The sequence below is a fragment of the Podarcis muralis genome, chromosome 14 (assembly GCF_964188315.1).
Source record: "Podarcis muralis chromosome 14, rPodMur119.hap1.1, whole genome shotgun sequence".
Lineage (NCBI taxonomy): Eukaryota > Metazoa > Chordata > Lepidosauria > Squamata > Lacertidae > Podarcis > Podarcis muralis.
This window is the reverse complement of record NC_135668.1, coordinates 20170918-20183958: the sequence shown is the minus strand read 5'-3', so window position 1 is coordinate 20183958 and position 13041 is coordinate 20170918. Positions and strand designations below refer to the sequence as shown.

At 41.0% G+C, this 13041-nt stretch overlaps 1 protein-coding gene across 1 annotated transcript in view; it reads left to right on the top strand.

The window, feature by feature from the left end:
* ABHD2 (abhydrolase domain containing 2, acylglycerol lipase) overlaps positions 1-13041 on the top strand; it is a 39343-nt gene that overhangs the window by 19954 nt on the left and 6348 nt on the right. Inside the window, exons 4-10 of the mRNA XM_028705577.2 lie at positions 235-410; positions 1585-1752; positions 4330-4513; positions 8084-8176; positions 9894-10004; positions 11646-11715; positions 12528-12612. Of these exons, the coding sequence (XP_028561410.1) occupies positions 235-410; positions 1585-1752; positions 4330-4513; positions 8084-8176; positions 9894-10004; positions 11646-11715; positions 12528-12612 (887 nt within the window). The remainder of the gene's footprint in view (positions 1-234; positions 411-1584; positions 1753-4329; positions 4514-8083; positions 8177-9893; positions 10005-11645; positions 11716-12527; positions 12613-13041) is intronic.

Sequence of the window (13041 nt, the reverse complement as noted above, 5' to 3'; positions counted from 1 at the left end):
TTTTGTAAGCATTCTGTAGCTAGTGTTTATCAGAAGTCACTAAATTATACCTGATACCAGATCAATAGGTTGGGGGCTCCAGTTCTATATCTGTTGGCCAATGCACTTACCAAGCAGCTGCTCCTTATTTTTACCCCTGCACATCACAAAATACTACTCTAGGAAGGAAGTGCCCTTGTTTCAATAGCAGATCTGCTGTCCTAAAGCAAATAAATGCATTTGTTTTCTTTTTAGGTACATTCCACCTCTGATCTGGGGAAAGAGTGGGCACATACAGACTGCCCTTTATGGAAAGATGGGGAGAGTAAGATCACCGCATCCTTATGGACTTCGCAAGTACCTCACAATGTCAGATGGTGCAACAGCAACTTTTGACCTCTTTGAACCACTGGCTGAAAACTGCATTAGAGGTGAGGTAACCAGCTGTTGTGGGTTTTTTATTAGAAGTTTGAGTAAATGTGGGGAAAATACACTACTATTTTTGGCTACCGTTGGCAGGCTAGGGAGCCACTGCTTTCACAACTCCGGGACATGTTTAGGTGGTTGTAAGCTTCTGCAGCTAGTGCTGTTATGAATCATGTACCAAAAAATCAGTTTTTACAACCAAGTGATAAGATACAAGGTTTATGGCCTAGTTAATGGGCATGAAATGCTATTCCTCTGACCCATAAATAACATAATGCTTAGGATTAAGGTCTCTAAACAGGCTGTTTTGCCTGTAGGACTTTTCTCTTGTGTATATGGGCTTAATCACATCTGGAACGTGTGTGTGTGTTTAAAAACAATATATCAAAATTTAGTGAGTAATGACATGTCTTTCTGAAGGTGAGGTATAAGGGGCCGTTGATTCTGCTTGTTTTGAAATGTTGCTCTAGTGCATAGGAAGCTGCTGCTAAATATTCTAAGAATTTCACTCTCAAATGTGGAATTGTACCAGATGCTGGAGGGTTGATTCTTACTACCAAGCATTGTTTCCCAATGTAGATAGCAATGCGATGAGCTGTAGAACTGTTCTCAGCAGTTGCTTTCTCGGCAACTTTGATTTGATCATTAAAAGAAGGAAGCATTGCTGACCAAATGGATATTTTTCAGTGTATAAATCTGGACCCTTTATTTAGTCAACAGACGTGCCAAAACAAACAATTCCTTCTCTTATAAAGTTATTTCTAGTTAGCCTCAAAGACCTTCAGTTTTAATCAGATACATTACCTCAAGGTTCTTCATGAAGAGTTTCAAAATACTGTAATGTACGGAAACTGATAGAAATCCTCTCTCTCAGTGACATCGTTTGGAGTGACATCTGTAGTAAAGTGTTAAAATAAACTCCTCTCAGTCAGATGAAAGAACTTAGATGAACAAACTCTGAAATTGTGCAGGGCATATTGTGTATTTCCCTTGATGATATAAACATAGCATATAAAACATCACTACAGATTGAACAAACTGTATGCATCAGGAGCAAAAATAGCTTTGTTGTGAAATAAATGTGTTTTGTCTTTGTGGAATATGAAACTGGTATAACTAGCATGTATTCTCTTGCTTTTGCTTTAAAACTTGCCTCTCCCGACCTTTTTCATTGTGCAGAAGATATCACAATGGTAATTTGCCCAGGAATAGCCAATCACAGTGAAAAGCAGTACATCCGCACCTTTGTTGACTATTCCCAGAAGAATGGCTATCGATGTGCTGTGCTAAACCACCTTGGAGCTCTGCCAACTATTGAGTTGACTTCACCACGTATGTTCACTTATGGTAAATATTGGCTCTTTCATCTTAACCTTTCAGAGTTACTTTGCAACTGGACAAAGTCCTCTAATGTCAAAGCACACTAGATGGTGCCTTCTGAAGCTTGAAAGTGTTGTCTGTGATAAAACCTCCTCTTTTTTGCTAATTCCCAAGCAGGATGACTTACTTGCTCAATTAAAAAAACAAAAACAGTATTCAAAGTAGCAGCTATTACTTGTGCTAAGTCTGCATTAATTTTGTTTCCAAAGGTTGATTCCTAAAACCCCTCTCTTTACAGTACACTATATTGGGAAACATTGGGAAGGGAAAGTAGTAGGGACAAGATGACTTGGTGAGATAATACCATGATCACCTTGCCAATGTTTTGCCATATATAATGCTTCACAATGGGATGACTATGAGATAGCAATTGAAGATGCAACCACTATAGCATTACCAGCTTCCCAGCGTCTGTGTGTCCAGTACATTCATCCACCTAGGATGTCCAGTACATTCATCCACCTAGAATCTATTTACTCAGATTCTCTTTGCCAGAAAAGTAATTGATGTGTAACTTTTCAAGATAGCTTTAGAGAGCAGGTGAGCATAAAGCTGATATCTATTAAAGGAGAGTGGGGATCTCTTTAGCTGATGTAGGCCTGTTGGCTCTTGTCACATCTTGTATCTCAGTGCTTGTGATTAGAATTTCAAGCCTCCAGGGTGCGGTCTACTGCATGGCTGCTCTTTAATAACCATAGTCTATTCCGCCCTCAGGAGATAATTCTGGAGTGTTGTTGAGCAACCCAAAATGTTGTTGTAAAGCTCTGCACCGCCCCTCCTTCCTATGGGAGTTATGTTCTTTGAGGCTTAGGTATGGTGTTCATAAACAAGGCTTGAAAAACATTTTCAAGAATGAAGATGCATCCTCCCTACCAAAAAAGTGCTGTGCAATGTCTCTCCTCCCCAAAGTATTAAATATCAAGCTGTGACACATGTATCCTCTCAGGGGCTGGGAAATCAACTCAGTACCTGCTGAGCATATTCCAGGCTGAGCATGCCCAGCCACGGAGCTGCATCTGGTCCAACCCTAGTCACCCTATCCTCTTGTTCTTTTTGGGAAGACATCCTCTGAAAGGAAAGAGATGAAGTGCATCCAAAACCTTAGTATAGGGTTGCCATATTCCCAAATTACAGTCCGATTTTAAAAAATTGCAATCTGATTCCCGGACATGTGGCACCCCTACTTTAGTGCAAAGCTAAGCACCCTTTCCTCTCCCAGAAAAGAAGGCATGCAGGGAAAACACAAATGAGGCTGCTATATTCTAAGTTTGGGAAGCATGCTGCTTCATAGTCGTGGGAAGGTAAAAGAAAGTAAGATGGTGATAGAGCTGCTGCAGCCCCAAGAGAGCTAATGGGAGAAGGGGGTGAGAGCCGAAGAGAAACTGTATCTGTAGCCAAGGGTCCAATATGAAGCTGACTGCCAAGATCCCCATCTCCCCATATTCTGTGACCCTCCAGAATATGGAGGTGAGAAGCATGCCAGTAGCTTTTTGTGCCCACCTAAGGGCTGCCAGAGTGTCTCAGAAACCCATGTTATGTTGCTTAGCTGGAACACAACATAGTCCTGTTTCAGTCACTGCAAGCAAGCCCTGGGGATCAGCGTGGTATTGGTATTAAGGCTTCTTGGTGCTGTCCCTAACTCTAAAAATTCCTGAAGGGTTATAATGCCTCTTAGGCCTGTAGCTCAGAGGTAGAGCATCTACTTTGCATGCAGAATGTCTGGGATTCAGTCCTTATAATCTCCAAGAATGGTTAGGAGAGACTCCATCTTAAACCATGGAGAGCCACTGTAAGTCACTGTAGACCATACAGAGCTAGATGGACCCCATTGATCGATATAAGGCAGCTTCCTAGGTTCCTGTAAATGTTTTTGAAGGAGTGGCCATTGACAGTAGAAAATAATAGTCAGGCCATGTTGGCACAGGAGTGCTATGTGTATGAATACAGTCTTCAGTTCCCAAAGGTTTGTACAAATCCCTGCACATGAAGGATTACAGTCAAATGCACAAATTAGACTTGATCGCTGAATAGCTGCTGGAAATCTGGACTGTGTGCAGCAATTTGGGGTTTTTTTTTGCAGGGAGGGGGATACTTTATAGATTTCTCTCCCAGTTCACAGTTGGAAGAAATGAAAGTGTGTGTAGTATTTTTAGTTACAGCTTTTGGCTGGGACCTGATGACTGCTGAACAGAGAATGAAATATTTTGAAAAACTTGCTTTGATCATTTAAAAAAAAAAAAGGGGGGGGAGTTTGCTGCTGTAGCCGGCAGTTAGAGGCTCTGTTCATATGGCAGTAAAAAAGGGAAGAAAAAGGTTCTTTAGAAGAGCAGGTGTGGGTTTCACTATTAATGTGGGTGTATTCTCCCTCTGTATGATCTTCTGGAATATCACTGTATATGTGCAAAAATGCCCATTGTGCTTCAATAATGAACAATGTTGTCAGAAATGTTGTCTCTTGAAGTGCATATGTGAGCTCTGGGGGAAGATTGGGACTTTAAATGCATCTGTGATATGTGATGTTTAATTTTTTTTGCTGTTCTACAGGTTGCACATGGGAATTTGGAGCCATGGTGAACTACATCAGGAAAACTTATCCTCAATCCAAGCTGGTTGTTGTGGGCTTCAGCCTCGGTGGAAACATAGTGTGCAAATATCTGGGGGAGAACCAGACTAACCAAGAGGGTGTATTGTGCTGTGTCAGCGTATGTCAAGGGTACAGTGCACTGAGGTAAGCTTGGTCTTGTAGAGCAAGAGAAACTTATGGTACATGTCTAAGGAAACAGTCTGCTGGTCATGGAGATATGATACAGATACCGAAAGCTTTCTTTGGGGTTTAGGAGCATAAAAACTTTAGTTGTGTGAAGTTTTGTGACTAAACTCTGTTTTGAACTTTTTGCACAAAAAAGGGAACTGGAAACTTACAGCAGATTTCATCATTAAAATTGCTGTTGGCATATTCAGTTGCTGTAGGCGTTTAGTTGAGAGCAAAGGGTTCAAACCATTTCCACATATACCCAACCTATTGATCTGTACTCTTTTATTCAATATTAGCAGTCTCTTTGGAAGCTTTGTCATGGCCAGTTTTTTTGATATCTAGTTATGCCGTGTCATTGCTGCTAGTATCATTTCTGCCTACAGTTGTGCTGTGTATTTTGGGTTGAGAGCTGGGTCAAACTAATTCTCCGTGCAAACTACTATAACAGATTCTGGGGGAGCGGAGAGGCGGTATGTATAAGTGAAAAGTAGCGTTGGGAGGCTGCCATTTTTAGCAGAGGAATAGGGGGAGACTAGAGTGTTCTTAACCTTGCTAGCATTTTTTCTGCAAAAATCCAGACCTTTTCCAGCTGCCACCTCCCTTTGCATAAACACAAATCTAGAACTCTGCTGTAAAATGGGGATGCATTAGCTGGGCAGAGGTGATTATAATTAGGAAAAGTGCCAGTGGGAAGAATATTAGACACACCCTTCCCTCCTGCTGTTCTTTTGTTCAGAGTCACAGTCTCCCAAAACTACTTTGGCTCTGTGTATTTCCAGTGTTGAACTGAGGCTCCAAACAGGATGTATAGTAGTGTCCATGTGTGCACACAGGAGCTACATATATCCCAAGAGATCAAAAGTGACATTTAAAAAAGGACCTTAAAGATGCTTGCTTTGTCTGTGCTACTTAGAAGCACGACACCTATATTATATTATATTATATTATATTATATTATATTATATTATATTATAATATAATTCAGCCCTATACCCGGAGGTCTCAGGGCAGTTCACAGAACAAAATCAAAATATAAAACCTCAAAATAAAAACAGCAACCCAATAACCCCCTCCCCCCCAAACCCCCACATTTTAAAAGGGCATAGGATGTCAGTCAAATCAACCAAAGGCCTGGTTAAAAAGTAAGGTTTTTGCCTGTCACCTAAAGTTATATAATGAAGGCACCAGGTGAACTTCTCTGGGGAGAGCATTCCACAGATGGGGAGCCACTGCAGAGAAGGCCCGTTCTCAAATGCCACCCTCTGGACCTCTCAAGGAGGAGGCACAGAAAGAAGGGCCTCAGGAGATGATCTCAAGGTCTGGGTAGGTTCATACGGGAAGAGGTAGTCCTTGAGGTATTGTGGTCCTGAGCTGTTCAAGGCTTTATAGGTCAAAACCAGTACTTTGAATTGGGCCCGGAAAGAATTGGTAGGAAGTGCAGTCAGACCAGGATTGGTGTAGTATGCTCAAGCCATCTTGCTCCGGTGAGCAACCTGGCAGCTGAATTCTGCACTAGCTGAAGTTTCTGAACCGTCTTCAGAAGCAGCCCTACGTATAACGCATTGCAGTAATTCAACCTTGAGGCTACCACAGCATAGACAACAGTAGTTAGGCTATCCCTGTCCAGATAGGAGTGTAGCTGGGCCACCAGCTGAAGCTGATGGACGGCACTCTGGGCCACTGAGGCCACCTTGAGCAACAGCAAAGGATCCAGGAGTACCCCCAAGCAATGAACCTGCTCCTTCAGAGGAAGTGTAACCCCATCAAGAACAGGCAATCTCCACCCATCTGGTCTAGGGAACCACCCACTAACAGTGCCTCAGTCTTATCTGGATTGGGTTTCAGTTTTTTGGCTCTCATCCAGTCCATTACCAAGGCAAGACACTGGTCCAGCACTTCCACTGCCTCACCTGCAGATGTAAAGCAGAAATAAAGCAGAGTGTCATCGGCATACTGCTGACAATGTACTCCAAACCTCTGGATAACCCCACCCAGCGGTTTTATGTAGATGTGAAGGTTCCACAGGGCTGAAAAGCATTCCTCAAGCAACACCCTCTGGGAATGGCCATCCAAGTAGGACTGGAACCACCGCAAAGTGGTGCCACCCAACCCCTAGTTTGGACAGTTGCTTCAGAAGGACACCATGGTCAATGGTATCGAAAGTATTATAAAGCCAGATTACACTGGAATATTGAAAGATAGAGTCTTATATTCTTGCCAGTCTCCAAATGATGAGTAGAGGTTTAGGAAGGGAATTTCTTGGTGTTCTTTCAGATCTGGTTAGATATTTGTACATTTACAGTAATGTTAATTCAGGCAGAGTATGTAGCAGCCATGCTTTTTATAGTCCTGTGCGCTGAGGGCAGTGTGCTCTGAAAGAAAGGTTAAAAATCGTTTAACCTAACCTCGATGAGCTCTGGTGTATTTTAAGGTCAAAACCCAAGGGAGGGTACTGTTCTAAAAAACAACAACCAATAATTGATTTCATCACCCACTTGCACAAATGGATATAGAGTTGGAAGCCTTCCCTAGAATGACATTTAGTATGCAAAGTTCTGCTTATTAGGAAATAAATGCAATTGAAATCCATTAGTTGCAGTACTGTAGCTGTAACTGCACTTTAACTAAAGAATGTTGTATCTGAATGTAAATACTACACAGGAGGCCCTTCTGGTTGGAGAAAGTGTCAAGCAGGCTAAGGAAATGGCAACCTCCATATTAATAGAACACTTAGCAATTCAGCTCTGGTTCCAAACTGGACAACAAAGGCTCCCTTTATATTTACGACTGTGCAGCTGCAGAAATCGTGTGGCAGGATTAATTTTTTTAAGCAAGAGGATTAGAAATTGGAACAACATAAGCTTAATACACCGTGTCTTCTCTCCTCCCCATCTCTAAAATATTTGTCAAACTTTGTTTGAACCTGAGAAAAATGTGAGGATACTGCATGTAACTGCAAGATAGATTTTAGACTTTTACAAATTGCTTCACAAGACTGTGCCACCTTTGGCATGTGTACACATTCAGAGACTGCAGTATTAAAAGGGAGGTGGGTATTGTGCAAAAACCTCTCATTCTTTATAAGTACTAGTTGCTCTGTGTTTTCCTTACCTAGTTAACCTTGTTTTTTAAAAAATAGCAGTTTCAAATACAGTTTTGAGTTCATCTGTCCATGCTCTGTCAATTTTTGTAACGCATGTTTGAAATTACCTGTTGAGACAACATAGAACTGAACCCATCTCTTCCTAGAAAGTTCTGTTTTGCAAGCTGTTGGCTGTTTTGTGCTCCAGTTTCTAATGCTTTTGTTCCCCCTGCTGGCTGAATCCTTTAATGACACATTTCTCTTATGCATTACTGTGTGTTTGAAAAAAAAGAAAGCTGATTCCTTTTTAAGCTGTGATAACATATAGGTGGCCCCTTGAAGTGAATCAAATTAGTTATGTGGAAATGCTGCCATCTATTTGCAGAGTACTTTTTGTTGCTATGACCCTGGAAGCTTGCTTTTCCAGCTTTCAATTGATTTCCCCCATGTCATATCTTTAGGGCACAGGAAACCTTCATGCAATGGGATCAGTGTCGGAGATTTTACAACTTCCTCATGGCAGACAATTTGAAGAAAATCATATTGTCTCACAGGTACAAAATGATGCTCTTTATATTCTAAATGGGCCTCTGTGTCAGCTGATAATGTGCAGTACCATAAATTGTTCTTATGTGTCGCCAAGTTGAGCAGGGTACCAACAAAATTAATTCTCCTCTGGATCAGTAGCTACTGAAGAACCATGTGCGTTAGTAACCTTACTTTCAGAAACATCTTACTTAAGAAAGTCTGTGACACTTTGGCTGTGCTTGGGGAAAGGGTGTGAAACTACAATAACTGGTTGTTTGAACAGTTCCAGGTTAGCAGGAGTCAAAGCTTGCAACTGTAGTTGCTGTATTGCTTCCTGTTTAAGCCAGTATGGAAAAACAGCTTTAAGAGACTCTAATTATGTATAGGATATAGAACCCCCTTAATTCATCCCAGATAACTAAATATTATGACAACTTAACTAAATATATTAATCTCCCTGTTAAAAGAGCTCTTAGTTGTAAGCATGAGCAACCTTTGGCAGGTTTGAAGGACGGCTTGTTAATCTACAAAAACACTTTTGTCTCCATAATGGATCTTTTGTGCTCCAAGGCCAACCCTCAAACCAAACTTCCTTTTGCACATTTTCTGCTCCACCTCTGCTTTTTGGAGAACATGATCATGCATCTGATCCATAGTCTACAGCACACACCCTCTTGCATTGTTCTCACCTCCGCTGACAGGGCTATTGCTAAGTAATGTAATTGCCCACAGGGCCTAGTGCAGGGAGTGCTAACCTCTGGCCCAGGGGCCTCATTCAGTCCCCCAAACAGATTTTTCAGCCCCTGAAGACCCCACTGGTTTTTGCAGCATCACAAAGGTGGAAATAAATTCCAGCACTGGGATGGGCAGAGAGATTCCTTCTTTCAAGGAGACCAAGGTGGCATATGTGGTTGCGCACGCACACACACACACACACTGCCATTTTATTTTTCAGCAACACTGTGAGAAAAATGAGACTGAGATGTCTGGCCCAAGTTAAGTCAACACCAGCAAACTTCATGGCTGAGCAGGGCTTTGAACTGGGATCTACTGCTCTAAGGCCAACTTCCTGACTACTGCAGTACACTGATTCTTAAGCACTTCTGACTTTGGCTCAATTTTACTCCAATAATAATAATAATAATAATAATTTATACCCCGCCCATCTGGCTGGGTTTCCCCAGCCACTCTGGGCAGCTCCCAACAGTATTAAAAACACGATAAAACCTCAAACATTAAAAACTTCCCTAAACAGGGCTGCCTTCAGATGTCTTCTAAAAGCCAGATAGTTGTTTATTTTCTTGACATCTGATGGGAGAGTGTTCCACAGGCAGGTGCCACTACCGAGAAGGCCCTCTGCCTGGTTCCCTGTAACCTCACTTCTCACAGTGAAGGAACCGCCAGAAGGCCCTCAGAGCTGGACCTCAGTGTCTGGGCTGAACGATGGGGGATGCTCCTTCAGGTATACTGTTTGTATCTGCACCAGTTTCTGCACCAATGTCAAAATCTGAGCCAGTATCAAGTCTTCAGGGCTGAACAAAACTGCCTTTTGTATTTTTTTCACACGGGACAGATTCAGAATTGTATTGGAGATGACAGTAACATGGATCTTAAGATCTGTGTCAACATAAAGCAATTTATGAAGTGACTTTCAGATCAGCAGTAAACCCAATAGAGTACGTTATCTAATAGTTAGAGTATGTCTATGTTTCATAGTCACTGACTTCATTCTCTATGTTTCAGACACACCTTGTTTGCTGAGAGCCCTAAAAAGCCTCAGAGTTTATTAGAGTCAGACTTGAGCAGACTTCACACAGCAACATCCCTTATGCAGATTGATGACAGTATCATGAGGTATGCACATCAAGAAGCACATTTGGTAACTCTCCCCTGTCATTTAGACCTTCCTGAAATGGAGGCTGCTGTTATCATCATTGTGCATATAACTCCCAATTCTTTCTAGATCTTATTGTTTACAGGTTTGTCTTGCCTCTTGTTCGTTACACTTTAAAAAATGATTTACCATGCTGTAAATAGCAACACTGTTGAGTGAGTAAAATTAGGGTGCAGGGTTGACTAATCAGACTATGCAGTTGAGATTCTACAGTGTTTTTGTGAAACATATCTTAAGCCAGTGCTAGAAATCTTTTCTGAATGGTTAGAAAACAGTGATCCTTGTCATCTAATTCCTTTGGCAAATTCCAATAATTTGAGTTACTTGGTGGTGCTACAGAAACACCTGAGGGGTGCAGGTAAAAGTTCATCAGAATAGAGCCAGGAGTGTCATTTTGTTAGCAGCACCAATGCCCCCAAAAGCTAGCACCAGTGTTGAATCACTTTCAGTTCTGGTATAGATGGAAAATGAAGCCGGTCTGCATGAAATGTTTATTTTAGATTTGTAGTTGCATCAAATTCTTCATATACTGATTTGCCAGTAGCCATTGGCATAAGCAAAAAGTTGTGATTCCTTATGATCAGTGCTTACCACTTTCTACATAATTGTGTTACATAGCTGAACTTCTGTCATGGAGTTTCAAGGGTAGGTTTTCCCGTAGAAACTAGATAAAGCCTTCGTTGGTTAGCCTTAGTTTCCCCTACACCCTATAGTGATATGGCAAGAAATCAACCCTGTCCTCAGAGGACACCCTCCTTTTTTTGGCTGCACACTTGTTCCTCAGTAAAACTTGCATTCCCAAATAGGCAGACTAGGAGTTGCTATACCTCCTATTTGTGTTTCCTTGCTTGTTTTTGCTTGCTTCTGTTACTTCATCCAAGGAGTCCTGGAATGTATTGTACACAAATAATAGGATGGCCTGTTTATGGCTCATGACCAGTACAAATAATATTTAGGATGGCTGGGAGTAATATGAACATCAGCATTACGTTCTACTAGTTGAGTAGGGGATTGACTTCTGTGGGAGCCTGATGTTGCATCTAAAGAGGGGCTAGTAATATAATTAGTTTTAACTTCCTTAACTTATGGGTTCTGCAGTTAAATCGGAAAGGATGTTTCCAGTGTATTTGATATGGCTACGTGTGTGTACATTCCTTTCCACATATTTGTCTTACTGCTTCCTTGCTTGGTATTTTGTTCCCTAGCTAATTGTTTCCTAAGTAGCCACATTCTTCTTTTGATGCTTTTTTTCTGCAGGACAGACAGTCTTGGGGAATGGAATTTAGATATTAAAGCTAAGAACAAGAGGAACATATAAATAGTTCCATATTCTCTGGATGTGGCACTAGATAGTTCTTTTGAAAGCTGAAGCAGAATGTTGGCTTTAACTTGTATAGAAGTAATTATTTCAAGTGTCTTATTTGGAGAACTATTGTTATCCTTTATGTAGTTTTATGTAGTTTTCAATTTCATTGTTCCGCAAGGGACAATGACAATAAAGATATTGTATCGTATATCGTATAAGAATTAGAAGAAAATATATGTGATTCAATAACAAGAAAATCTCTAAATGCTTAAGCTTCTTTTTTACTGTGTCTCAGGAAGTTCCATGGCTACAGCACCTTAAAGGAATACTATGAACAGGAGAGTTGCCTGCATTACTTGCAGAAAGTAAGTTGATATGATATTGTTACTCTAGTTTTTGACATGTACCACATATGTCACATATGTTAGTATGTGAGATTTGTGGTGAGATGGAGAAGGTCCTCATGTGCTTCTAGCCCAGCTTATAGCACATGTTGCTGAATAGTAGTACTAATCAAAAGGCTTTATGTGGGGTCATCATAAATTAGCAATAATTTTCCTTGCCTTGGAAAGTATGCTTATTTGTGGTATGGTCAGCAAATGGAAATATGCATCTCTGTGAAATTTTTACAACCAGTTTATTATCTTATCTTATGGTCAGGTACTTGGAGACCAACATTTTTTATAGAATCTATTTATCTATTGTTTTTCTGTAAGGCAATTTCTGATTAACTTCTATGGAATAGGCTACATATGCTGTCATTAGTGCTCCCCCCAATTCTGTTTCCGTTTTCCCTAAATTTAGAAAGCAGCAGATGTCTGTCACTGGAAATGTTAAGTTTAAGTCACCGTAGCCAATTCTACACTCTTGAGTTTTATACTAGTTCAAAATCTTTTCCACCTATAGCAAAACAGTGAATTTGTTTTGCCTCAAACCCAGCACTGCAGAAGATATGCTATTGACTGCTGCTTGTAGTAATAAAAGCTTTCTGTGACAGAAATCACTTACACTGGTGCTAAGGAGCCCCTCCATCAATTTTAAATGTGCATTATCTGAACAGTGGTGTTTCTGCAGGTTCAGGGCACCTACAGCACTTGATGTACTCAATTGTGACTTCATAACTAGACTACAAACAAGATTGTGTTCCAACACAGAATTCTTTTGTTTTAATCTGCAGATCTTTGTTCCCCTCTTGCTGGTTAATGCTGCTGATGACCCTCTGGTGCACGATAGTCTCTTATCAATACCAAAAGCCCTCTCAGGTGAGCTGAAAGCTTCAGTAAATAGATTTCTGCAAGGCAGTGTAGTGTTGTGATAACCTAAAGATAGCCTTGGAGGGCAGAGGGCATGTTTGTTTTTCCAGACAAACTTGTAACCTATGCATGTGTCTCATATAGAACCATAATGTGCATATTCTTTACAGAGTCCAAAAAGATAGGCCCCTTCCGCAAGGAGTTTGCAACCTAAAATTTGACACTAAAGGAGCAGCAGAAGAGGGTATTGGGGTATCTTCCTTTCTAGAAGGATCAGTGGGAAATATCCAGCACAGACTTGATTTCATGTAGCTTGCATCTTGACTAATGCAACTGCCTTATAACTGGAGTATCATGCCTACCTGGAACACAGGTGGCTGTATATACATTTTCTAGCCAAAATAATACAGTAGAGTATAAGGGACGCAGGTGGCACTG